The sequence below is a fragment of the Mixophyes fleayi genome, chromosome 3 (assembly GCF_038048845.1).
Source record: "Mixophyes fleayi isolate aMixFle1 chromosome 3, aMixFle1.hap1, whole genome shotgun sequence".
Lineage (NCBI taxonomy): Eukaryota > Metazoa > Chordata > Amphibia > Anura > Limnodynastidae > Mixophyes > Mixophyes fleayi.
The window spans coordinates 153,925,073-153,952,213 of NC_134404.1; the positions used below are offsets into that span (position 1 = coordinate 153,925,073).

Genomic DNA, 27,141 nt, shown 5'->3' on the forward strand with positions numbered 1-27,141 from the left:
TAACACTGAATCTGCTATCTATTAGTAGATTTTCTTTAGGCTGAGAGCAAGGGTGAAATCAAGCTACAAAAGGGCTGGTGATATAATTGAATACATTTATTGATAATTAATAAACCAGTCAATCAGAGCAGGGTTGCGGCAGGACAAGGGTTACTTGTCTTCTTAACAGTTTATGTTACAAATCACAAGATATGTCATTACAAGTTTTAATATTTCGCTACTAGGACAATTTTATTAATGTATTAACAAAGATTTATCAAAAGATTTTAATTACGAAATCAATACACATTTATATCTCTCTAAACTCATTTTAAGAGTGCCCCATATGATCATCCTTTTCTTTCCTCTCAATTTGTATGAAGGGAACCTGAGACTCTGGTTCTGCACAGTGCACAGTCAGATTTAAATAGAGAGAGCTATTTTTTAATCCATATGGATTATGTCAGATCAAGAACAGTAGACTCCAAGTGAGTATTTGTGGCTGAATTACTTATAAATAACTTATTGTATATTTATTAATTTATTTGAATTAGTGGTGTAGCACACTGATGTATATCATTTCAATTTTACTGATTTTTGTGTTGGAAATATATTGATTTCTGATGCAGTAGGCATATGTTGAAGGGAATTTGTTTTTCCTGATGCTAAAGATCTGATGTAATATCTCAGACTTTGTGGTGCCAGCCAGGATCAGGGGGCTGGGTTACTCCCTAACAACATGTGTGTCAGAAACAGTATATAATAGCTGTATTTTGTATTTCAACAGCATTATTCCATCTGTACTTCTGGATGATCACTAGTACCTTTAACAAGTGTGAAAAGATCCTTGAAGATTCTGCCTGACGGCTACTGCCTGCTGTATCCTGTGACCAATAGATAATAGGTTACACTTTCATCCATTCCCCGTCTTTCCTGTGTTGAAACCAGGGTCTCTGTGTCAACGCAACCCTGATCCATAGTAGGCGGACTGAAGGTACCAGCCAACCCACAGCAAAGAGGTGCTGTAGCAGCTATATTAGTTACCCATAAGTAAGCGGATCTAGGTGCCGTGAAGGAGCCTAGTGGTGGCAGCAAGTTCTCCTACAACTATTGCGCAGTTGGCATTCGCATTCGGCGAGTGTCTGGTGACAAGGTGACACCAGTAGGAGAGGTCAGTAACAGTAACTGTCGGTTATTGACAGTGAGAGAGAAACCCAGATAAACCATGCAAGAAGAACATCCCTTCATCCTTTTTTCCCTCCAACAGACCAGGTGACAGTAAACCTATCCGATCACAATATTTATTAATACCACTTCTGAAAAATGTGGGTAAAAATTATTTTAGTTATGTATCTAAGTTGTAATATTTATTGATTGATTGATTTTAGAGGGGTACCAGTTATTAATTTATTGTACAAGGGCATTCATTCATTATTTATTTCTTTATTTCTTTATTTCTTTATTTATTTATTTAATAAATGGGGGCATTATTGCCTTCTTAATTCAATAATGGAGACACTAATACAGATTTATTTTGAAATGGGCCTATGCTTAATTTTGATATTATTACAGAGACATTTTACCAATATTTTCTATTCCCTGGTACCCACCAGCCAGGGGTATCAGCAGGGCCTGATCAACCACTAGGCTGACCAGGCTGCAGCCTGGGGCGCTGGGCCCGGGGGGCGCGACGCTGCGGATATTTATTTATTTTTTTCATTCATTTTTAATTTTTTTTCCATTCATTTTTTTTCGGGGTGGGGGGAGGGGGGTTGCCGCAGGGGGGGGCAGTCGCCGATCAAAAGCATTGGTGGGCAGTGGTCAGCCAATCGCTAGGCTGCCTGTTGCTGTGCAGCAGAAAGGAAGCAGGAAGTCTTCACTTCCTGTCTGCTGATCTGAGGAGCGACGCTGGCCAGCACAACTCAACTACAGGTAAGTAAGTGGGGGGGGGAAACTGCCCTGCATATCTATAGGGAGGGGGGGGAACTGCCCTGCATATCTATAGGGAGGGGGGGGAACTGCCCTGCATATCTATAGGGAGGGGGGGGGAACTGCCCTGCATATCTATAGGGAGGGGGTGGGAACTGCCCAGCATATCTATAGGGAGGGGGGGAACTGCCCTGCATATCTATAGGGAGGGGGGGGGGACTGCCCTGCATATCTATAGGGAGGGGGGGGGAAACTGCCCTGCATATCTATAGGGAGGGGGGGGGAACTGCCCTGCATATCTATAGGGAGGGGGTGGGAACTGCCCTGCATATCTATAGGGAGGGAGAGGGGGGACTGTCATGCATATGTATAGGGAGGGAGAGGGGGTACTGTCATACAAATCTATAGGGTGGAAGGGGGGGGGCTGCCATGAAAATCTATAGGGAGGGAGAGAGGTTGATATGTGTGAAGTAGGGCAGAGGAGGGGGGCTGATGTATGTGACTGGAGGAGTTTTGATGTGACGGGGAGGGGGATAGCTACAGAGTGGAGGTAAGGAAAATAGCTGCAGGGGGGGTGGATGCAGGGTGGGAGGTAAGGAAAATGGCTGCAGGGGGGTTAAAGAAAATGGCTGCAGCAGGGGATAAGGAAAATGGCTGTGTGTGTGTGTGTGTGTGGGGGGGGGGTGGTTAAGGAAAATGGCTGCAGGGGGTATTTAAAAAATAGAGCAGCTTTGGGGGACATAATTTCCTGATTGTGTGGTAGTCAAACGGATGCTCTCTGTGGTCTCAGCAATCACTTAAATACTAAATATTAGTGAGATGGGGCTGGTAGAGGTTTGTATTTGATTGACCACAAATATTCAGATATTTATTATATATGCCTGTACAATGGGGTACTTTAAGCTGGCCATAATGGAGTGTTTTGTTTTAACTAAAGGGCCTAATCATTCAGGGTATGTTAACATTTTGCATTATAATCAATTTTTGCATTTTCAAAACAGGACGCCAACTTTCCAGAAGCCAGCGAGAGGATAACAAAGTTGCAAGAGAGAAGAGCAAGAACAGGTAAGAGACAATGGCACAATCTGTCTAAATTTGAATGCTGGAGAATACACCTGAACATTCATATTCAGGAGTGTTCCTATACACCTATATATTCGGGTGGGGGGGGGGGGGGGCTGCAGCCGTATTAGCCTAGGGCGGCCAGAACCCTTAGTCAGGCCCTGGGTATCAGGAGGGGCCCAGTTTTACTTAGCATTGGACCAGGTATCTCTAGGAACGTGAAATCCCAATGTCCCCCTTCCCCCCTAGAGAACCAGGCCTGATGCTGAGTATCTAGGCTAGGCTATTACTGGGGGATGCATGTTTTTTTCTAAACATTTCTTTAATTATCTATTTATTTAAAAAACCTCATTGGTAGTTTCCCCTAATTCACAACTGCTGGGTAGTTAGTCCTGCAGCTTGGAGGGCAAAATCACTGACGATGTTCAAAACTGCCCCCAAAAATTAGACATTAGTAAATCTACCCCATGGAGTTGTTCATTTTTCCTTAGTGTTTTCATCCAAACTTTTATTGATCTACAGTTTGCTAAGTTTCAATAATTACCATTACAATCACAGTGACACGAGAATTGATGTACCGAGTAGAAAGGCCCCTATTCTCAGCATATGCATTCTCATCGCAATTCACACACTCAGTCTCTTTCATCTGCCATCATGTGATCACTAAGAAGTTTCCTGACTTGTGTTTGAACCAAACCTATATTCCTCTCATTCCTCTCTCATTCCTCATTAGTTACTGCAACCAATGATTACACTTCCCACTATATAGCCAATGGAGCTGCTAAAAAATAAAATGACCACCCTGCATCCACCCTTTCACCAGCTGTTCACGTATGTGGCAGCATGTTACAGATAGATTCAATCAACTCACACAGTACTGATATATATAACTTTCCTTTCTCTCATAAAAAAAGAAAATACATAATTACTAAATGACCACAAGGTTTTTGTCCCTTCATGACTCATTTTCATGTTTTGGAGCAATCTACTGGCAAAGCATACTGGGGATTGTAGTTTCACAACACCTGGAGAACCAGGTTGGCCGGACCTGTTTTGAAGTTGGTTTCCCTGGGAATATACTTTCTATTTTGAAGCCTGTCCAAGCTAATTTGATAATGTTTGTTTGAAACCAGAAATGTTTTTTGTTGCCTTTTAGAATTTTTTTTATTTATTTGATATGTTTTATATAAAGAAAAATTGGGAAAAATATAGAAAACCATTGATCATGATTCTTTCCCAAACGACTTTTAGGGAATTAATCTTACCCAACAAATTTACAACAAAATTGAGCCATTTCACCCAAGCATAGCCATTCCAAATACAAGCATGGAAGCAAATATATATATATAAGAAGCTGTGGAAACCACACTGAGTTTGGGCTCGAGTGAATAAAATACAAGGACATTTGCGTTCCATTGCCTCCTTCTGCAATCTAAACTGTCCTCATCCTGCTGTTAGTTTATTGTAATTTGTGTTTATATGCATTTGCTAACATATGCTATTATATTACATGCATATTTTCGGCTTTTTGCTATATGTTAGACAGATTAGTTCTTAAATGTCACTAAGGGATGAGACAGAACAATTATCGCAAACAAACTCCATACCATACACTTTGTTATCTGACGAGCTAGCTACCACCCTAACACTCCCCCCATTAGCTCCATCACCGTGGGAATAATAAGGGATATATAACCCGTGCCTTTGGGCTATAAAGTGAGTTCTTGTTTTTGTGGTGGCTAGGAACGTGCTTCTGTCACGTGAATGCGCTGTGTTTCTAAGACGTTCTCCTGCCTTGTACCTGTACAATGACTCTTGTGACGCTAGTTCTGCATTCTGCTATATAAACTACACTTTGGTGGCAACAATTCGCATGGGTGATTTTCAAATAACCAACCAGGATGCACGGTCCTCACAAAAGCATAGTTGTGTCTCTGAATATGAGGTGACTGTACATAGATGCATTGCACAAATACTTTGGGAGCAATTGGATGCAAGTGTATTTAAGCTGTGTAATTTTGAACTGCACATGTGCCCAGCTGGTGGCAGTATTTTCAGCTGCAGATATTTAATACTTGCAGCCCCTTGCACTTTGAGGAGAAGAACAGAGGCGTTCATATGCCAGTGTATCACAGGATGGACTTGCCATGCAAATTAACCATGTCCCTGTTTTCTGGGCATATTTGTGCCTACACAAAGTTGGTGTAAGTTTCCATTTTGCCATACAAGTATTTACTTGTGCATTGGTTATATCTGTATTTAGAGTTGAGATGCGCTTAGGCGGATGTAGTGATTGTGTATCCAAACAGCCTGATTCTAGCGCTAGTGGGAGATGAGTTCCTGCACTGGTTCCATTCTCTAGCTGAAGTTTTATATATGTTAGGACTTTAGGAAGGTGTTAAACTGAGGCATGAGGCGATATCATGAGGCATGAGGTTAAACACAAACAACCACGAGCACAGAGCCGAAACAGATTTATTGTGACAGGGAGGTATGGAGGGATTTCATTAAGCAAAGAGGGAGAACTTCCTGTTCTTGGATGCTATGTAGTCTTATTTGCTTCTCCCAGTGGCATACTATTGGATACAAATTTAAACAAGCCAGGGAAAATTACCCAGAAGGTAATTGCCAAGGAAGTGCCAAGAGAGCCAACAAGCGTGGCGTTTACATGCATTCATCCCTATGCAGGTCTTCATTTATCATAAAGCTTGATTGCTCCAGTGGTCATTGAATTACTATCGCTACAATCCATCTTGTTTGGAGTGAGATAAAAGTTACCAGTAATACAATGCTTGCAAAGAAGATTTAACATAACTGCTTCAGATGGAATTATGAGACTACCAGTTTACATAATAAATAGTATCCCTAAAACAAATGAAGGTCTGCTAGATAAACTACAACTAAAGAACCAAGGCTATATATATAAAGTTATTTGGATGTTTAACAATTTGCAGTTGATAAAAATCTTTATCTTAAACCTGCAGAAGACATGAATTGTTAATGTACAGATGATACATCTACACATGAAGTTCATTATAAAATATTTACCTAGGAATAAATATATTAACATAGTTCTTGCTTTGAAGAATGCATGTCACAGTCATAGATTTTATTTATAGAAAATGTGTATTCCGTATCTTTGATGGGTTATAGGGTGAATTAATAAAGTGCTCTATATCAGCATACTTGTTATTACAAACTATACTTTTTAATAGTTTTTGCCACATCATGTATTATATAGAGTCTATTATTCACCAGTTTCCATAGTCAAAATTGGTAGCAGGCAGATTTCTAATTGTCCAACATGTGGTTCGATAGGCTGTAACCTTTGGCTCCTGTTATGGGATTTGGAAAGGTACATACCTTCTGGACAGATGTATGAACCTGTATCGGTAAACAGTGAATGATATCCCTCATTTAAGTCCTAAAATATGTCTTTTTGGTTACTTGCTAGAAAATATTTTCTCTACCAATATATTTTTATTTAATTACTGTCACAAAAGTTATTATAGCCTGTACATGGCTTGTAACAGAAGGTCCTAAATCTCACCAATGGACGGTATTGGTGGGTGACACAATGAATCATGAACGATATATGTGCTCCTGCTTGCTTATCATTGTAATATTTCATGCTTAAAATGCAAGATTTTAATATGGATTGTATATTTGTAAAGTTTTCTATATTTATTATTTGTTAGTTTAAAATTCAATTAAAATGATTTGATTACAAAAACAACTGTAGTTTTATCAGATGTGCCAGTTATCACCCAGTCCAATACTAGCTTTAATATTGTGTGACTCTCTGATACAAAGCACCATCTCAGGAGTCTGTATTGAGCACAGTGTATTTGTTTATGACTTTTAGACATGCAGGTCTGAGCAACTCTGTAGGGAAATGAGCTATGTCCCCTAAAAGGTAGGAATTGATGTGCAGCTGAGTATATACTCAGCAATTTTAATAAAACACTTTGGGGCTGACTCAGAGTGGGAGGTAAAATGGGACTAATTTACTATTAAAAAGAACTTGTAAAATTAGTTAATTTCCACCCATATTTAGTGCCCTAACCATCTTAATATGAGTTTGCCTCTGCAGCATATGCTACTGGTTTTATGACCATCATCACTGCGTACTTGCACCTGCCCTATTGCGGACACAAAAGATATCCATTTGCATGAACATGCCTTTAGTGACAGGGACAGGCTGGGCTAGGGGGAGGGGGGGTGGGCAGGGAGCCATATGCCCCCTGGGCCGATCCCATAGTGGGCTACCTTGGGCTGGGCCACTGGCCCACCTGCATTTTTTTCCCTTTAAAATGTTTCTGATAGGCTGCTGGTTTGAGTCTTGCCCTCCTCCTCTGAATGTGAGCAAATAACCCTCATGCTGTGACATAGTGAATACATTTTATTGTTCTGTAGGAACTTCTAACTAGATGATATTATAATAAAAGGACAATTAAATGAATATAAATGTTATTTCTTATTACACTTTCCTAAAATCACAATTTTCTTGGTTATAATATATTTATAATATCTAATTTAATCAATTGTGAATTAAAAAGATTCACAAATCATATTTTACACCTATTTTGTGGTTGCTTAAGTGATTATTAAGATAAATCTAGGTCATGATAGTATTTTCTTCCATGAAATCTAAAACGTTCCATATTCTATCACTGATAAATGGGGCAATTGTGAAATAGATAACACCTAGGTGAAATAGTCTACAGAAAAGTTGTTTTGGTGTTGGTGATATCGAGCTACATTCAGAAAATGTTTGACCTAACCCTTCATCTAGGCCAGTATGAGAACAGGGAAATAGAGAGTAATAGAATTCATAAGGGATTAGCTGGCTTATAACCTTAAAAATCATCAGGAGACTTTTAGCCCAAGGCTATTTTAATCAGAATGAGCTTCATGCGTCATTGTTAACCCCTGGGCCTCTACATTGTCAGCCTTTATCAGGCTATAATACAGTTTTTAATTATGTAAGCATATAAAATACAGGGAAATTAAAATCAATGCTATTTGTTAAAATATTTTTACCTTACTGGATATAAAAGGCTAATTGATTATCTACATTGAAGGTGCTTCCATGATCATTGCTACCTAGCAAATCTCATTTAAAGGTTATTTTTCTCCTGCCCATGACAGTTTACTGATTTATACCTAAAAGTTTTACTAAATACATTGTTTTAACTTTTAAATTTTACGCTGTGTTTTTCAGCAAGGCCTTTATATTACTAATGCCAAGGGTTTTTTTTGCTTTTTCTACCCTATTGCGGACACAAAAGATATCCATTTGCATGAACATGCCTTTAGTGTACTCGCCCTGCAAATGCAGGATTTGCAGAGGGGGGCTTCCAACCCTCCTCTGCCAGTGGGTATGACCAGCATGCATGGGGGCGGGGCTATAATATTAGACAGTGCTTGGCTGCTCCCCAATTCTTCCTATTCCCATAATATACATGGACAATGCTGTGTGCACTACTGTTAGGTGCATGCAGCTCCCGCTTTTCGAGCAGAGCCATGTGAAGCGGGGACAGGGTCCAGCCACCTTAATTATACAGTGCCCCAGGCTTGGAGGGGGGTTTCCAGGCACTAAGAACCCCCCCCCCCCTCCTTGGTTTGCCTATGGTATGCTAGGGAAACTGGCTTATGTCCCACCAATCCCTTTATGTTAGAAGTAATGCACTTGATGAAAGTACCTAAAGACTTCAATATATTGATCACTATATTTATTAATAGCATACATTCTAGAAATATTAAATATATATCAACTAGTCCAGTTGTATTGACCTAATAACCTGGCGAGGCAATCAACTGCCACTGTGACATCTATCTTACAGTGTGAGTGTTTATTTCACACTGTTTGATGTAGAGGAGGTCATTTTGTTTAGAATTTTCAGCGTAGAGAGGGTAATTTACATATAGTCCTTACAGGTGCAAATCTGAAGTGAAATCATAGCAACCACACAGAAATTTGTTTTTATTTTCTATCTTGCAGAAGGCAGATACAAGCTAATTGTTGTTTGGTGAGAAGGGACAGCCTGGGCTAGGGGAGGGGGGGGGGCAGGGAGCCATCTGCCCCCTGGGCCAATCCCATAGTGGCATAGCCGGATTAAGGGGGGGGCACAGGGGGCACGTGCCCCGGGCCCCCCTCTCTCCAAGGGCCCCCTGCTGCTGCATGAACTCTGCTGCTGTACCGCTCTGGGCCCCCCTCTCTCCGCGGCTCCCCCCGTCGCCCGTATGTCCTAACCTGCGGGCAGGTTCTGGGCTGCTCCTCTTCGTTGGTGGGGGGAGCAGGGGAGCAAAAAAAAATAAAAAATAGAGATTTACTCACCTGATCGCGACCGCGCCGGCGTCCCTCCTTCCTCTCTGCACTGTTAACACTGAATGACAGGCGTGACGTCATCAAGTCAAGCCTGTCATTCAGTGAGGAGCAGCGCGGAGAGGAAGCAAGAAGACAGAAGACTGAAGAGAGGAGAAGAAAAGAAAAGCTAATAGAAAGGTAAGTGAAAAAAGGGAATTAAGCAGAAAGGCAAACTATGAGGAAAAAGGAGATGAGAAAGGCACAGTAAGGAATAAGGGGGGAGAGGCACAGTAAGGAATAAGGGGAGAGAGGCACAGTAAGGAATAAGGAGAGAGGCACAGTAAGGAATAAGGGGAGAGAGGCACAGTAAGGAATAAGGAGAGAGGCACAGTAAGGAATAAGGGGGGGAGAGGCACAGTAAGGAATAAGGAGAGAGGCACAGTAAGGAATAAGGAGAGAGGCACAGTAAGGAATAAGGGGAGAGAGGCACAGTAAGGAATAAGGAGAGAGGCACAGTAAGGAAAAAGGGGAGAGAGGCACAGTAAGGAATAAGGAGAGAGGCACAGTAAGGAAAAAGGAGAGAGGCACAGTAAGGAAAAAGGGGAGAGAGGCACAGTAAGGAAAAAGGAGAGAGGCACAGTAAGGAATAAGGAGAGAGGCACATTAAGGAAAAAGGGGAGAGAGGCACATTAAGGAAAAAGGGGAGAGAGGCACAGTAAGGAATAAGGAGAGAGGCACAGTAAGGAATAAGGAGAGAGGCACAGTAAGGAATAAGGAGAGAGAGGCACAGTAAGGAATAAGGAGAGAGAGGCACAGTAAGGAAAAAGGGGAGAGAGGCACAGTAAGGAATAAGGAGAGAGGCACAGTAAGGAATAAGGGGAGAGAGGCACAGTAAGGAAAAAGGGGAGAGAGGCACAGTAAGGAATAAGGGGAGAGAGGCACAGTAAGGAATAAGGGGAGAGAGGCACAATAAGGAATAAGGGGGGGGAGAGAGGCACAGCATGAGAAAAAAGGGGGGAAAGGCACAGATTGAGGAAAAATGGGGAGAGAGGCACAGTATAAGGAAAAGGTTCAGGAGAGAGGCACAATAGTGGGGACTATTAATTTAAGATGGGGTGGTTTGGGGAGAATGAGGTCTCTATTAAATGTGCCTATGAATTATTTAATGGCAGTGACAGGTTCGGGAAATAGGTATATTTCTGAAATGCAAATACTATTCATTTATTGCTGGACCTGTTTGTATGGAGGGAAATAGATTTTATTTATTAAATATGAATACTAATATTTTAATGTTGGGTCTGGAGGAAGGCCTAATTATTAATCGTGGGTGGTATTGATTTAACGCTGGGGCTGGCTGTAATTTTCTAAATGTACCCTTTGTTTTCCCAAATAGGTCCTCCAACATTCCAGGATCCAGACAAGCCGCAACTAAAGAAACCTGCAGCACAGGTGGTGAAAGTGAGAAGAACAGGTAGGAGAGAGCAGCAGAGTCTGTGAAATGTTGTGATTCTAGTGGGACAATCCTAATTTTTGGTGACCGTTCAATGGTGTACAAAACAATGCAGGTTTTTATGTCTGTAGGAGGGTGCAATTTTGAATAAATACTGAATAAAATTGTAGTATATATATATATACATATATATATATATATAATGTCAAAATTGGTGTTATGTTATCAATGTTTATTTTTTTATGTTAATTTTAGTGTGCTGTATCATTGCTAGTTTTAGTGTGCGGTATAGTTGTATTTTTAATGTGTGGTGTCAATGCCCATTTTAATGTGGGGGTTTTGATGATTGTTTTAATGTGAAGTATTTTAGTTTGTGGAAGTAATGACTTTTCTTGTGCAGACAAGCTAGACGAGCCCTCTGGGAGAGCTGTAAATGTCGTACTGCGGGCTATAGGTGTCGTAATGCAGGATGTGTCAATGCTTACAGCCTTATACCCAATGAAGACACTATGATCTTAATTTTAGATTTTAGGGGCCCCCCCTGTCTTAAGTGCCCCGGGCCCCCCAAAGCCTTAATCCAGCTCTGCATAATGGGCTACCTTGGGCTGGGTCACTGGCCCACCTGTATCTTTTTCCCTTTAAAATGTTTCAGATAGGCTGCTGGTTTGAGTCTTGCCCTCCTCCTCTGAATGTGAGCAAATAACCCTCATGCTGTGACATAGTGAATACATTTTATTGTTCTGTAGGAACTTCTAGCTAGATGATATTATAATAATAGGACAATTACATGATATATAAATGTTATTTCTTATTACACTTTCCTAAAATCACAATTTTCTTGGTTATAATATATTTATAATATCTAATTTAATCAATTGTGAATTAAAAATATTCACATATTATATTTTACACCTATTTTGTGGTTGCTTAAGTGATTATTAAGATAAATCTAGGTCATGATAGTATTTTCTTCCATGAAATCTAAAACTTTCCATATTCTATCACTGATAAATGGGGCAATTGTGAAATAGATAACACCTAGGTGAAATAGTCTACAGAAAAGTTGTTTTGGTGTTGGTGATATCGAGCTACATTCAGAAAATGTTTGACCTAACCCTTCATCTAGGCCAGTATGAGAACAGGGAAATAGAGAGTAATAGAATTCATAAGGGATTAGCTGGCTTATAACCTTAAAAATCATCAGGAGACTTTTAGCCCAAGGCTATTTTAATCAGAATGAGCTTCATGCGTCATTGTTAACCCCTGGGCCTCTACATTGTCAGCCTTTATCAGGCTATAATACAGTTTTTAATTATGTAAGCATACAAAATACAGGGAAATTAAAATCAATGCTATTTGTTAAAATATTTTTACCTTACTGGATATAAAAGGATAATTGATTATCTACATTGAAGGTGCTTCCATGATCATTGCTACCTAGCAAATCTCATTTAAAGGTTATTTTTCTCCTGCCCATGACAGTTTACTGATTTATACCTGAAAGTTTTACTAAATACATTGTTTTAACTTTTAAATTTTACGCTGTGTTTTTCAGCAAGGCCTTTATATTACTAATGCCAAGGTTTTTTTTTGCTTTTTCTGTTGTACTTGGATAGACACAGCTATGCTCAGTGCATTGGAGACAATTGTATTCAGTAGTTTTCCATTTACTAGGGCATCAAAAATAAACACTTCCGCATGGCTCCTGGGCCAAACTCTTGTACAGATTTGGAAATCGATAAATATAGTATTGTTATAAAACATACAACTAAGCCAGACAGAGAATGCAATTATTTATTACAACTCACAGGAGGACATATACAATCAAATACACTAAAATCTCATGAAGAAGGGCATGAAGTCTTTTCAGGTTGTTTTATATATAAATCACTTCCACGTCCACCCAAGGAATTATAAAGACCTTGTGGGGACCGAAACGTAGAAATAACTATTTAAATTGCAGATGTTTTTGATGTAAAGCATGATATCAAGATAAATCAGGTCAGACCTTTTTCCATCTTTAATGTGACATTGCAACCCACAATTTTTAGGGGGAAAAGAAGTGAAAAACTGGGCTTTGCATTTCTATCCATTCTTCCTTCCTAAAAAATGTAAGTTTCATAAATTTAAAATACAGAAGTGGAAGTTGCTCAATCAATTTATAGGCTCATAGCAGGTGCTTGAAAGGGTGGGGTTATCCTAACAAACACACTGCTAAAGCCAGCAAAGGAGCTGCCATTTCTACTGTAGATAAAAATGCAAAAGCCACCCGTCACTCCACAGCGCTTTTGCTAATAGGGTGGTCCTAACTCTAAACAGTGAGAGTCCCATATATTTGGGCCATACATATGTGTTTTTAAATAGAGAGCTAACTTACCAAAGAGGTACCCCAGTTCCGTAAATTTGCCAGAAGGCCCTATCAGTGTGGAGTTTGTATGTTCTTCCTGTGGTTGGTGGGTTTCCTCTGGCTGCTCCAGTTTCCTCCCGTAGGATAAAAGCTTACTGGTAGAATAATTGTCACAAGATAGAGAGCCCAGTCTGTGTATGTGTTAGGGAATTTAGATGTTAAGCTCCAATGGGGCAGGGACTGATGTGAGTGACTACAGATGCTGTATACTGCTCTGCGTAATATGATTGTTGCGTTATAGATGATGATAATAAATAAATATGCTGCATATTTGGCTGACTTACCAGTTACTTCATTACATTTTGGTAGTTAATGCACATTTTGTACAACCCCCAACATGTTCTTCCACAACAATCAAACTTGGAAGCATCTTTAACCTCAATAAAGTGTTCTTCTTCCCCCACTGAATTTGATATTTAGGAAATAGTGGACCCATACAATTGGATACATTAATGTCAATTTCTGTCAACCTCACCAAACTGTGATGAAACATATTAACAGTTACACAAAGCTATACTGTAGAATTCAAGCTGCATTAAAAACATCCTATTTTTGCTTCTACATATAATTTCTTTTTTCCATTCTCAAATTACAGTATATATGGTAAAAAGCACAATGTATTGTAAATTATATGAATATTAGAAGATAATATCTGTAATATGTTATAGTATTGGGTGCATTATTCCTTATAGAACACAAGTTTTCCTAATGAACACTGGAGTGATGACATCAGGCCTTGATTATTAGATATTAGATATAATCATGTCTTGTGTAATATAATTATATTAAAATTACAATATAAATATCTTTGTACAAACAGTACAAATAAACATGAAATGGATCATTATTTAATACCGCATTTGCAATCCTCTGTGTATTATTAGCATGGAGTACTGTATATTGTTTATATAAACATGTAGGGGCTCATGTACATTTTGATGCATTTTGCGCAAAAAATGCTGACTTAAAATGCAGCCAAAGACCTCCGCAATTACAGGGCTGTGCTGAGCTGCACGTATCTTAAAGTATATCATCGAGCAGTAGAGACACTAGGAATCATCTTGAAATTGATGATGATGATGAGTAGTGTTTTAATTTAGTAAAATAAATAAATACAAAAAAAAAACATGCACATGCGCCAAAAAAGCTACCTGCCCTAATGTTCATAGCTAAGGCTTGGTGCAGCAATTTCAGGGGGATAGGCAGCATGGGGCCTCCCCTGAAAAAATGTTACTAGCACTAGGCCTTGACAGGCTACGTTGGGTATTGACACTAAAACAGGGAAAACAGCAGGATGGGGTCCCCTTGACATAATGCCAACCAACCCTAGACTCTTCGTCCCTGGGCCTGTGTCATGGATTCGAAGAAATCCTGTTTTGGCTTCCCATAATGCCAGTAGTTCTACAAGTGCCAGAATGAGCTGGCAGCCATATTTATGCTGGCACTTGTACAAGCACCAGCATACCCGAACTGTTTATGCCTGCCAGGGCTTGCTGGAACTAATAGTGCACCAGAATTTTTTTTTTAGATATTTTAACTATTTCTTGCCTCACACCCACCACTCCAGGGGTTGTTGAAAGATCCCTAGTGTTTTCAGCACTGGATATTTTCCTTGTGGGGGAGTCAGGCCCACATAACTTAGCACTGGCAGTGGCTTTTTTGGAGGGTTTTTTTACTCCTGAAATTGCCGTTACCAGCCTAGGCTATAAATGTTAGTGCAGGTAGCACTTTTATATGGGGCAAATTTTTTTTTTCATATATTTCTTTTACTTGCAAGGTCCATGCTGATGATCACCAGGGCTGGAGCACCTGCAAAAGATACACCTTCAGGCAGATGTATTTGTGGTAGTCTCTATATAGGTAGCCATTATATGGATATACCTCTACAGTGCTTGTCCTACGCTGAAACGCCCCTTCTCTGTAAGTATACACAGTAGTAAGTGTAAGATGCGTCTGCATAGGAACTTACACAGACTTACAGCTTGTAAATGTGCATAAGACTAGAACAATGTAAGTGAATTGAATTTGATAGTTTTACAATGACAGCAGTAAGAAGTGGCGGTATGACATACCACTGTATACTCCCCCACTTCCACCACTGAAAGTACTTAAGAAATATTATCAGTCTTTTTACACTGGATTGATTGATTTCACTTTCACCCAACTCTAGAATGTTATTAATAACTTAATTTTTATCTCAAATTAATAAATAATTCATCCTCTAATTTATTTTTCAACTTATACATAATTAATTGCTGCCCTAATTTACCTATTAATGTATTTTTACATTACTTCTCTGCAATATATGACTCCTGCTTGATGAACTGACTTTATTATGTTCTTTCTTTCCTTTTCAACAAAAATAAACCAAGGAGCCAATTTTATTTATAGAACTTTGGAATGAAACCGGACACACAACACATTCTTGAAAACACACAATAGTTAGAGAACAGGAAAACATTTCTTTTTCAGGCTCTCAAGCAGGTAAGGGCCCTTCTGGGAAAATTGCCTACTCTTCTGGAGTCCGGGTCACATCCTAATCTGGGAGTGTCACTGATATTCTGGGAGAATAGGTAACTACAGCCCTGTACACTGTATATATAGTAATTGGTCCTGTGGAGTTTCTATGATGATATAATTTCTTCTGTATAAATCCATGAAATAGGTCACAGAAGTCTTCTCGGTCACCACCCCACCGCTGATGGTCTGGAGACAGCACAGATAATTTAGTTTGCAGATTATTTGCTAACAAAGTGAAAACATCAACGGCAACCAATCAGACATTGGCTTTAATTGTGAAAATCTTAGCAGGTTGGTGAAAGCTATTTGCCTATTGGTTGCTCTTGGTTAGTGGATATGTGCAGTCTGTTAGTAAACAACCCTCATATGTATCCAAAATACTGAAACTCTGTATATTGTTTTGGGCTTTTCTGGTTTTGTTAGTTTTGAAGTTAATTTTTTTTCATTTTAAAGTTGACAATACTGGTACTGGGAGTGGGTTTTACATTAAATATTATTTAATCCTAAGTATTATCTGCTCTGGTTTAGAAGTTGCAATAACATCATATGGGATTTTTTTTACCTATTGAAGAATAATTTTATGTCCCATCATGCCTCCATAATTTATCTGTTGTTAGAACCCCAGTGGGACATTGGTGAACCATGCAGCATATGCACTTCTCAAACACATGCAACCCTAGACTGCCACATTGATGAATGAGGATTACTGGCCTAAAAGAAAAAGAGAAAATATTGACTTTATAGTGAAAATGACAAACTGCATAAAACTGTTGCTGACCAAACACTTCTTTTTAAGCTTCATCAACCCTGAGTCTAATTCCTTTAATATCATGGTTCCAGTACATGATCCCCTATGAGGTTATCTGTCTCCTAACTCAGGAATTACACAAGTAACAAAACACTTGTAATTAGCTTTTTGGCACTTGGTATTGGAAAGTGTAGGGTTATAAGGAGGCCATTTAAAATGCCTCCTTTGGAGTGTGAATAATTTGTCCATGTGTATTGTCAAACAATGTGAAAGGATCTTTATATTGATTTACCCTCACTGAATTATATGCAACTTAAGTCTTTGCACAGATTTGTGCTGCTGAGCCTTTCAGCCTATTTTATTTCTGTAGGTCTCTAAGTATTCATTATTTTAGATTGACACAATTAAAAGATAATCTTTTCTTACATTAATATCTAGTAAAAAGGCACACAGCAGTCTTAAGTATAGTTATTGAATAATATTATTATAAGAATGTTCTTGCTTTTCATTTTGTTTTTTAAGGTTACCTGATTGATCAATATAATGATCTTCTGTTATGTACAGCATAGTGATTTAACTACAATTTCTCAAACAATATAAATGTAATAATAATAATAATAATAATAATAATAATAATAGTAATAATAGATGTAGTTGTCACTAATTGGATGCCATATTTTTTTTTTATTATCTCCTTGATAAAACTTTCTACAGACCTACATGTTTTGTATAAATATATGGAACTGAGTCATAAGCAGGGCCGCCGAGAGGGGTGGGTGGGTACATTTTACCCAGGCTCAGGCTTGCCAGGGGGCCCGGGCCGGGCCCTCGCGTGCTGATTTTTAATTGTAATTTTTTTTTAATTTGTTCTATTTGGTGATTTTTTTTTATCTTATTTTTTTCCGCAGGGGGGTGGGGGGGTTTGTCCGTTGTTGGTAGGGGGAGCTGTCGGGCGTGACATCATCAAGTCACGCCCATCAGTCAGTGAGGAGCACCGGACAAGACCAGAAGAAAGAAGAGAAGACAGAAGAGAAGAGAAGAAAAGAAAGAAGGTAAGTAAAGAAGCGGAGAGGCAAGGGGAGGGAAATGGAAAGGGACAGTGCTATAAAGAAGAGGAAGTAAAAAAACAGGGGAGAGACGTAGATAGTAAAAAAAAAAAAAAAAAGGGGAGAGAAACACTAATTAAAAAAAAAGGGGGAGAGAAACACTAATAAAAAAAAAGGGGGAGAGAAACACTAATTAAAAAAAAAAGGGGAGTGAAAAACTAATTAAAAAAAAAAAAAAGGGGAGAGAAGCACTAATTAAAAAAAAAAAAAGGGGAGAGAAGCACTAATTAAAAAAAAAAGTAGAGAGAAGCACTAATTAAAAAAAAAAGGGGGAGAGAAGCACTAATTAAAAAAAAAAAAGTAGAGAGAAGCACTAATTAAAAAAAAAAGGGGAAGAGAAGCACTAATTAAAAAAAAAAAAGGGGGAGAGAAGCACTAATTAAAAAAAAAGGGGAGAGAAGCACTAATTAAAAAAAAAAGGGGGAGAGAAGCACTAATTAAAAAAAAAAAGTAGAGAGAAGCACTAATTAAAAAAAAAAGGGGGAGAGAAGCACTAATTAAAAAATAAAAAGGGGGAGAGAAGCACTAATTAAAAAAAAAAAAGTAGAGAGAAGCACTAATTAAAAAAAAAAGGGGGATAGAAGCACTAATTAAAAAAAAAAAGGGGGAGAGAAGCACTAATTAAAAAAAAAAGTAGAGAGAAGCACTAATTAAAAAAAAAAAGGGGGAGAGAAGCACTAATTAAAAAAAAAAAAGTAGAGAGAAGCACTAATTAAAAAAAAAGGGGGAGAGAAGCACTAATTAAAAAAAACAGGAGAGAAGCACCAATTAAAAAAAAAGGGTGAGAGAAGCACTGATTAAAAAAAAAAGGGGAGAGGTACAGAGTGAAAAAGAAGGGGGGAAAGCAGCATTGAGGGCGCAGTGTGAGCATAAGGGGGCACAGTGTAGTTGTGATGAAGGGGCACAGTATTGTGTGTGTGATGGCACAGGGGGTTTGTTGCAATATAATGGGCGCTATTTTGTTTGTAGGGTGATGGTGGGGCAATTTAATAGTGGGGACTATTAATTTAAGATGGGGTGGTTTAGGGGATATTGAATATGGGGGTGAGTTTAGGGAGAATGAGGTCTATTTATTAAATGTGACTATGAGTTATTTAATGGCAGTAATGATTGTGGGAAATAGGTATTGCTGTTTGCAGGAAGGGAATAGGTTTATATACTATTATTTTAATGTTGGGGCGGACATTACAACTAAAATGCAACTCATACAGCAGTTCCAGGAGAAGGAAGCTGCTGACCGTCAGGAGAGAGAGAGACACGCTGCTATGGAGGCAGCAGAGAGACACGCTGCTATGGAGGCAGCAGAGAGGCGTGCTGCTATGGAGGCAGCAGAGAGGCGTGCTGCTATGGAGGCAGCAGAGAGACACGCTGCTATGGAGGCAGCAGAGAGGCGTGCTGCTATGGAGGCAGCAGAGAGACACGCTGCTATGGAGGCAGCAGAGAGGCGTGCTGCTATGGAGGCAGCAGAGCGCCAAGCAGAGCGACAGGCAGAAAGAGAATCTGCCGAGCGAGAGGCAGAAAGAAGATATCAGCTGGAGCTTGCCAAGCTCAAACGCCAGCCAGAAGCCAGAGATGCTGGTATTAGCAGACCCCATCCTGAGAATTTCCCTGTATTGGAAAAAGATGGGGATTTGGATACTTTTTTGCGAGGTTTTGAAAAGACATGCCGACAGTATGAACTGGCCGAAGATCAGTGGGCACAATATTTAACCCCTGGTTTGCGAGGTAAAGCATTAGAAGACTTTGCAGATCTTCCACCTGAGATGGACGGAAATTATGAGGCAATCAAAAGTGCCCTGTTGCAACGTTTTAACATCACCCCAGAGGCGCATAGGCAGAAATTCAGAGATTTAAAACGCAGTGCCTCTGACACATATTCAGGACTTGTGGCCCAGCTGTGTGCTTCATTCAAACAGTGGGTTGGAGGGCTACAGATCACCACCTTTGATGCTCTGCAAGATTTGATGATCCAGGAGCAGTTTCTGACTTTGTGCCCAGCTGATGTGAAGGAATGGGTAGTGGATCGGGACCCTACATCATCTGCGGAAGCAGCTAGACTGGCTGACAAGTACATTGTCACCCGGGCACCTGCAGCTAAAAGAGGAACTTTTGTGCCAGGGCAGTCGGCCTGGAAAGGGGGCCGGCCAGGAGGATCAACGCCACCCCCCTCAACACTATCACCCACTGTTTCTTCATCTTTTGGGAGGGTTGGGGCCAAGCCTGCTGTGGGAGACACCCGCAGGTGTTTTGTGTGCAACCAGGTGGGGCACATTAGTACCACCTGTCCAGAGAAGAAGACCAGTTCATCCTCCGCTGGGGGGGTACCTTCCCTGCAATCTTCACCAGCTGTCCTGTGTGTTGCGGGACCAGAAGGGGGCCGAACGGACAACCTACAAACAGTCACTGTGGGTGGCAAGGTAACTGTGGGGTTAAGAGACACTGGTGCGGATGTTACGTTAGTACATTCAGAACTGGTAGGATTAGAGGACTTCATTCCAGGAAAATGTATTTCTGTGAAAGGGGTGGGTGGAATTAACCTTACTGTACCTGTAGCCAAAGTTTACCTTGATTGGGGTGCTGGAAGAGGTATAAGGGATGTCGGGGTCTCGGATAATATGCCTATACATGTGTTACTGGGGACAGATTTAGGAAGAATGTTGTCTCAATATGTCTGTAATGACAATCTCATTGCCACCCCTGTTACTGTGTCAGAATCAACTGAAAGTACCAAAGTTTGTTCCCAGGTAGCAGGAGGTGACAAGGAAAAGGTCTGTTCAATTGCACCTGAAATGTGTAAACCAGGATGTGACAGGGACAGGGAATGTCTTATTATATCTGATGTAGGTAATGATGCTAATGTCACTGTGTTATAATCAGCTGAGAATACCAACGTTTGTTCCCAGGCAGCAGGGTGTGACAGGGAACGGAAATGCCATATTATACCTGAAGTGTGTAATGATTTTAATGCCGCCCATGTTACACTACCAGAACCTGCTGAGAGTAACTATGTTTTTTCCCAGGCACCAGGAGGTGACAAGGAAAGAGAATGTATTATTGTACCTAATGCGAATAATGAGGATAATGCCAATAACAGTATTGTGTTAGAATCCAAACCTGTCTTCACACTGACATCTTGTCATGGGATAGGGACAGCGGACATTGTTATTGCAGATATTGGCATTAATACTGGTGTAAATATTATGCTTACTAGAAATGGGACAGATGCCCATGTGATTACTTCTGTTGTGCTAGAGAAAGACAATGTTTCTACCCAGGTAATATGCCCAGAAGATGCTGTACAAGGTAACTGGGAGGGCGGGCAGAGTGAAGATGTATGTTCTGTGCCTGAACCAGCTGCACACAGAGCGGGTGAGCATGGGGGGGAGACACCTAGTCCTGACCAACGGGAAATAGTGAGTGACAGCAATCCTTACCTTGCTGCTGGGACCTGTAGTTCGAATGTTCACCACTCAGATCTACATCTGAGTTCTGACCATTCATCTGAGTTTTCTAAAGAGAGAGGGGGGTCAGTGGCTAGCCCACACTCACTTAGCCAGCCATCTAACAGCTTAGAGGAGGTAGATGAGGGGCCCAAACTCCCTGTTACTCTACACCCCCAGATAGATGAGTCCAAGAGGGAGGGGAGCATCCTGTTCCGTAGCCCCCAAGATAAGAATTGCATAGTGTGTCCCCACCTAGAAGGGCAGTGTCAGGAATCCCAGGCCATTGTTCCCTCAGGCTTTAACTTAGAGGACATGAGAATTAGAGACAAAGTGCACACTGCAACAGGGTTGGTACATGAGAACATGACGCAGGCCCAGACAAGCCACAAGCAGTGGTATGATCCCCCTGCCAGGATGATAGAGAGAAATTGTCATGATAATCTGTTGAAGGCTCCTAATGACAGTGATGCATGTGCCCTGACAGTCTGTAGATTGCCAGATGAGGGGAAGAAGGACTTGCCATTGGATCTAGTAGCTGCAGCGCAAGGGATAGGACCCCTTAAGAATGCAGAGGTTAGCCCACAGATATTGCCAGACCAGAAGTCCCAGCTGTCTGAGATATGTAACCCCTTTTTAACCCTTCTCCCCAGAGAACCTATTGAGACCCAGCTAACAGCTATTCTATTTGAACCAGGTGGGATCTGTGGGAGATGGCTTGGGCAATGACCTGTCAGTCAATTCCCATGCCATCTCTTAAAAAGGGAAGGTGTCATGTGCAAGCTAATTTTTAGGCATAAATCTGCAAATATATGTTTGTGAATTACTTCCTAGAAATAGTGTGACATGGTTCTCTTAGAAGCTGTTAGATCAATGGGTTGTGTGTATGTTAAACTGCCCAGGGGGGCTGGTAGATAAGAGTAGCACCTTATACCATTTATGGCAGGACGCAAATGTGAAAGCCTTAGAGCCTTTGAGGATATCTCTTGCAAGACAATGAAATCTAACACCTGTTTGGGAGGCCCCAGACATGCCGACTGCAGAGACAGAGTTGTATGGGAATGACAGATTCAAGCTGAATAGGGTCACAGGAAAATATCATATAATTTTCTCCAATATCATACCTACCAGAGGCGTGTGTGGTATGCAGATGAAGGGAAACTTATGACCTGCTGTGTGGAGGTAAAAATCAGGTTTGTAAGGCCTATGGGTGAGAAGTTAGGATAGAGTGACAGAAACTTGTCTCTACAGCATAATCATAAAACCCTAATTTGCATTCTTGAGACCTGTTGGTTCTGACCTCCCAGGAAGGGGGGCTGTGAGCTCTGTAGCTTGGTTTTAAAACTGTAGTGAAAATGTAACTCCGGGTTCTTCTGAGGGAGTCATTTAATTGAAGAAGTCCCATTTGTTCTGCTCCTCCCGGCACCACAAACTTGATTCTAAGTGAGGTATCAATTCTGTGTTTTATCCTTTTTATTTTATGAGAAACAATTGCACTATATTTGTATGTCATTTTATCATCTTTTTATCTTAAGCATTGTGGATGTATCTTCCATATTAAATTACACTTAATAAGTTCTAGTCTCTGTGTTCTTATGAATTCACGCGACAGTTTGGTCCAGACGCTACCTAATTGAAACTGTGCAAACCTTGTGGTTTAAGTGAACTCTGATTAAAGTAAATTGTGTTGGATTGATGCTAGGGAGAACCGAAGGCTTCCTAAATAAGAGTGTCAGCTCTTATCCGAAACAACCTTGGTGGTGGTAATTAGTATCGCAAAGCTAGTGTGTGGCATAGATAGGGAAGTATTTAATCATTTTAGACAGACCAGGTGGTTGTCTTTGTGGTTGACCCTGTGTCACATATGCATCACGCAGACTCAGGTGAGTGCTGTTCGTGACACTCGACTATAAGGGGGGGGCCCCATGAATTTGTTGTACCGGGGCCCTGAATTCCTCTTGGCAGCCCTGGTCATAAGTATTCATTCTAAGGTGTGCACAGTTTACAACCAGTGTTGCAAATGTGGTAAAATAGGCATAGGAACTTGTAAACACTTGTATATTTAAATGAAGATAATTATTTTTAAGCATAAATAAGGTCACAATATATATAAGCATGTGTAACTGCAGGGTGAAGGAGGATGAACCCTTCCTATCTTATATCACTCTGGGGGAATGCAGAAACCAGACACCATAGTCAGGTAGGCATTTTATATCCTGTATAACAGAAAAGCTTTCTGAACAGATTGCAGGATTTACACATAAGACCATACACAAATCTAGCAATGCCAGCTGACTGCCATGACTATCTCCCTGTTCTGTTTATACTTGCAGACACCTTGTGAAGACACCATTTTGTGACATAACTTGTCACTAACACTGAAATGCAGAAACAGTAGAGGGGGTGGAGAGATTTACCTTAAGTCTTTTCCACCATGTTCAATACAAATAGCATTCCATAGTAGACACTTATTATTATTATTGTTAACAATTACTTATTTAGTGGCAGCATATTCCTAAGGGCTTTACACTTACAGCATCAACCATTATTTTACACACATAAATTAGCTATATGATGTGGAATTGTATGGATAACACTCAAAAGGAAGACTGTACTGTGGAAAGTGGTTCAAATTGATGATATTTTGACTGGAATGACCCCCATATAAACATTACAATAAAATGGTTATAAATAAAAACACACATAATGGGGCATATTCCATTACAAATCCGGTCGCGCCGGAACGGGCCGCGAACTTAATCCATGTTACCGCAATAACGTGGATTTTCATTCGCTGCCCATAGGGTTGCGTACGAAAATCTGCGTTATTGCGGTACCGTAATACCGGCACTAACGTGCACTTTCCGCTGTAACGGGCGTTACCGCGGACCGGAACCCTAATTGAATATGCCCCTTAATGTCAGATATTAAAAATAAATAAAAACTCTATAGAAACTAATTAATCGATTTGCTGCTTGTTCAAAATGATGTCCTTCAACAGTAATCCAGCTCCACAATAGATGGTGACCATTCATAAACGAAGAACTTGTAGCCACTTATCTCCAGTAATCAGATAATAGTTTCAAATGATTATATTTACATAAAAATTGCCAATCAGTGGAAAGTTCCTTTATATCCTGGGCTCAAGTGGCTAACATTGACAACTCTGTAGCAGACTCCAAATTTGAGTAAGTAAAGTTTTTTACTTACTTCAGAAATGATTACTTAAAATTGATGGAACAGTGTAGAAAAACTTCCACAGCTATAACACAGAGTACAGTTTGTATATTTTCTGGACAAACAAAGCTGTTGAACCGTACAAAGAAATACATGATAGCTCATGCAGGGGCGGATCTAGAAATCTATTGTACCCGGGGCGATTTAGGGGGGGGGGGCAATTTAGGCCCCGCCCCCTTTCTAACATCTAAGGCTGCCGGCGGCTGCACACTATGTGCAGGTCCATCCAGCCGTGACAGGCAGGGACAGCGTGCTGCCCGGCCGCTCTGCTTGTGTTTAAAACACAATCAGAGCAGCCGGGAAGTACACTGTCCCTGCCTGTCACCGCCGAACAGACCTGCACATAGTGTGCAGCCGCCGGCAGCAAGTCCCTGCTAGGGGGGGCGATTGCCCCGATCGCCCCCCCCCCCCCCCCCCCCTGGATCCGCCACTGAGCTCATGTCATCCTCCTCTACAACATATTATCAGCATTTTGCAGGTTTAGTTTAATATTGTTCATTTACAGTGGAATCACAGACACATGCTTCCTAAAACCTCCTACAGATATATATATATATACACACATATATATATATATATATATATATATATATATATTTTTTTTTTTTAACAACTGACATTTTTTTGCATTTTAAAAATAAATAAATCCATTTCTAAATTATATCAACACATACATCAGTCTATCAGTACTCTATTGCATTACACTGTAAGTAAAGCATTACATTTAAATAGGCAAAAGGGAAAACGCATTAATGTCAAACAATTCCACATGTACCGTTGGATACATCTGTTTTATTTGTGTAAAATGCGTTATATTCACGCATACCAAGTACACATTGCGCATATGTATGTACATAGATTTTGTTACATCTAACACTTACGAATGACAGGAAATGCCAACAGCAAACAAGCACTGCGAATAAATTTCAGAACAAAAGCTATTGGTTTCTGTGGAAAGATATTTGCTAAATGAATGCCTACTGGATAATGGGGCCAAGGGCCTTAGAACTTTCTTAATATTTACACTGAAACCACTGACATGCTCTCAATACATACTTCATTCATTCTGATTAAAATTACTGTCCAGAACACAAGGGAATAATTATTAGAAGACAAAAACAAATGTTTTCATGGGTGGTAGAGCTTCCTTCAATTTGCCCAAAACACCAAAGGATTACCGCCACTGGTAGCACTGCTATCCCCAGCAGTAAGCCCCGCCAGTGATAAGACTCGCTAGCTAATAATTAGAATAATTATTGTGTTCCTAATAATGTCCTCCAACTTCCCCTGGTCATTGTGCTGAACCAGAATTTACCATGCTATATATCTGTGATATATTAAAGCATTCATGTGCAGGTATCTTATAGGGAAATACACTAGGCCACTTGACAAATCAAATCTATCACAGATCTTTCAAATCTAAACAATATTTATTATGATTTATACTTTTTACTATCAAAGTTACTGTGTTATTGATTTGGAATAATTGTGTTTGCATGTTCACTGTTTTGTTGCAAGAGACTTGCATAGTATCTAGGACTCACTATATGACATATCTGGCTCCACTCACTCTTGTAGCCTGGTTTAGGGATCTATTTATGAAACATAGATAAGCTAAAACTCTGTCGAAAACACCTGTTTTCCCAGAAGGATGTCTCTCTCAACATTTTATCCAGTTTATTTAAGGGTTAACGCCGAAGTTAGCTGCAATTTTAGACTAGTTACCAGCAAATACCATCTCCCAAATATACCTCTATGGAGGAAGCAATAGGAGACTATACAGCAAGTGGTGAAAAGCTTAACTTGTTGCTGCTTGTTTTAAAAAGACAACTCTATCTCAGGAAGGCATTACTTGCACTTTAGGTCCCTTTCAGCCGCCACTGTTCCACCGAATGTACCAGTGTGTATGTGCAATAAAGGACTTTGGAAATCAGCCTTTCACCTCAGTCTTACGCTGCAGCCAAAAGACAAGCATGCAGGATCGCAGGGGTGGGGGTTTGTCATCTGGGCTTGATGGTGAATAGTGGCGAAACTACAGCCTATCTAGATCAATAGTTTGCAATACAGAATGTTAGTTACTGACAACTTTCGGCCAAACATACCCTTCTCATATAAACAAAAAGACCAGAATTATCTGTCACCTGGTCTCAGAGATCAGGTCTTTTCTTAAATTATAATGGACACATTTGCACCTTCCAGTTGGAGAAAGTGCACTTCAGCCAATTAAATAAATAATGACACATGTAATAAAGACAGGCCCAATGTCCCTTGACTCTAATGATTAATGTAAAAGAGGCTTGACTATGCCGTGTTTTAGGAAGAAATCATAACAGTTTAGATAACATAAAGGGGTGGTCCTAAGTATGAAGTCGGTTGGACAGTGACGTGATATTTTTATTATTTCCATCCTGCTCTTTCGCCAGAGCATCCACCAAACGGCAGAACCAGATCACAATAACAGTGTTTCCAAGGTCTGTGCAGTGGGCGTGCACCTTTAGTAAGCCAATATGTGCACAAAGAAGCATTGTTTCTGCAGATTGTTCTCTTTATAAATGACTCTTAGTGAGTCCCAACTATTGAGTTCCCAACACTTTCATTTGTCCATATATATGGAAGAAGCAAACCCAGCATTTCTTAAAACAGAATGTATAATAAAATGCACCAAGTCAGAAGGTTTTACATATTGTAGCTATAGGAGTTACTATGTTATAGAGCCAACACAGTGACTTCAAATCTAAAAATGACTTTAATGTTCCTGTTATTTTACATGAACAAAAATCTAAATATCAATTTATCTGCCTCAATGTATTGATTTTTTTGTGTGTGTTAGTTTCAGTATTGTCTTTCTGAGCTTGCATATCATTTCCAAATGCTCATAAGCTGGAGATACTTTGCTGTTCTGTATAACTATATCAAAAGTCTATACGTCTATTTTTTTCTTCTGAGTAATTTA

General features: G+C 40.0%; 2 protein-coding genes across 2 annotated transcripts in view; one reads left to right on the forward strand and one right to left on the reverse strand.

Moving 5' to 3' along the window:
• Positions 1 to 27,141, reverse strand: part of B3GAT2 (beta-1,3-glucuronyltransferase 2) — a 146,318-nt gene that overhangs the window by 95,490 nt on the left and 23,687 nt on the right. The gene's annotated exons all lie outside the window — the stretch shown is intronic.
• On the forward strand, positions 5,394 to 20,384 carry LOC142142518 (uncharacterized). The gene is made up of 2 exons (XM_075200405.1): positions 5,394 to 5,591; positions 19,071 to 20,384. Exons 1-2 carry the CDS (start codon positions 5,394 to 5,396, stop codon positions 20,382 to 20,384), a joined length of 1,512 nt encoding a protein of 503 aa, XP_075056506.1.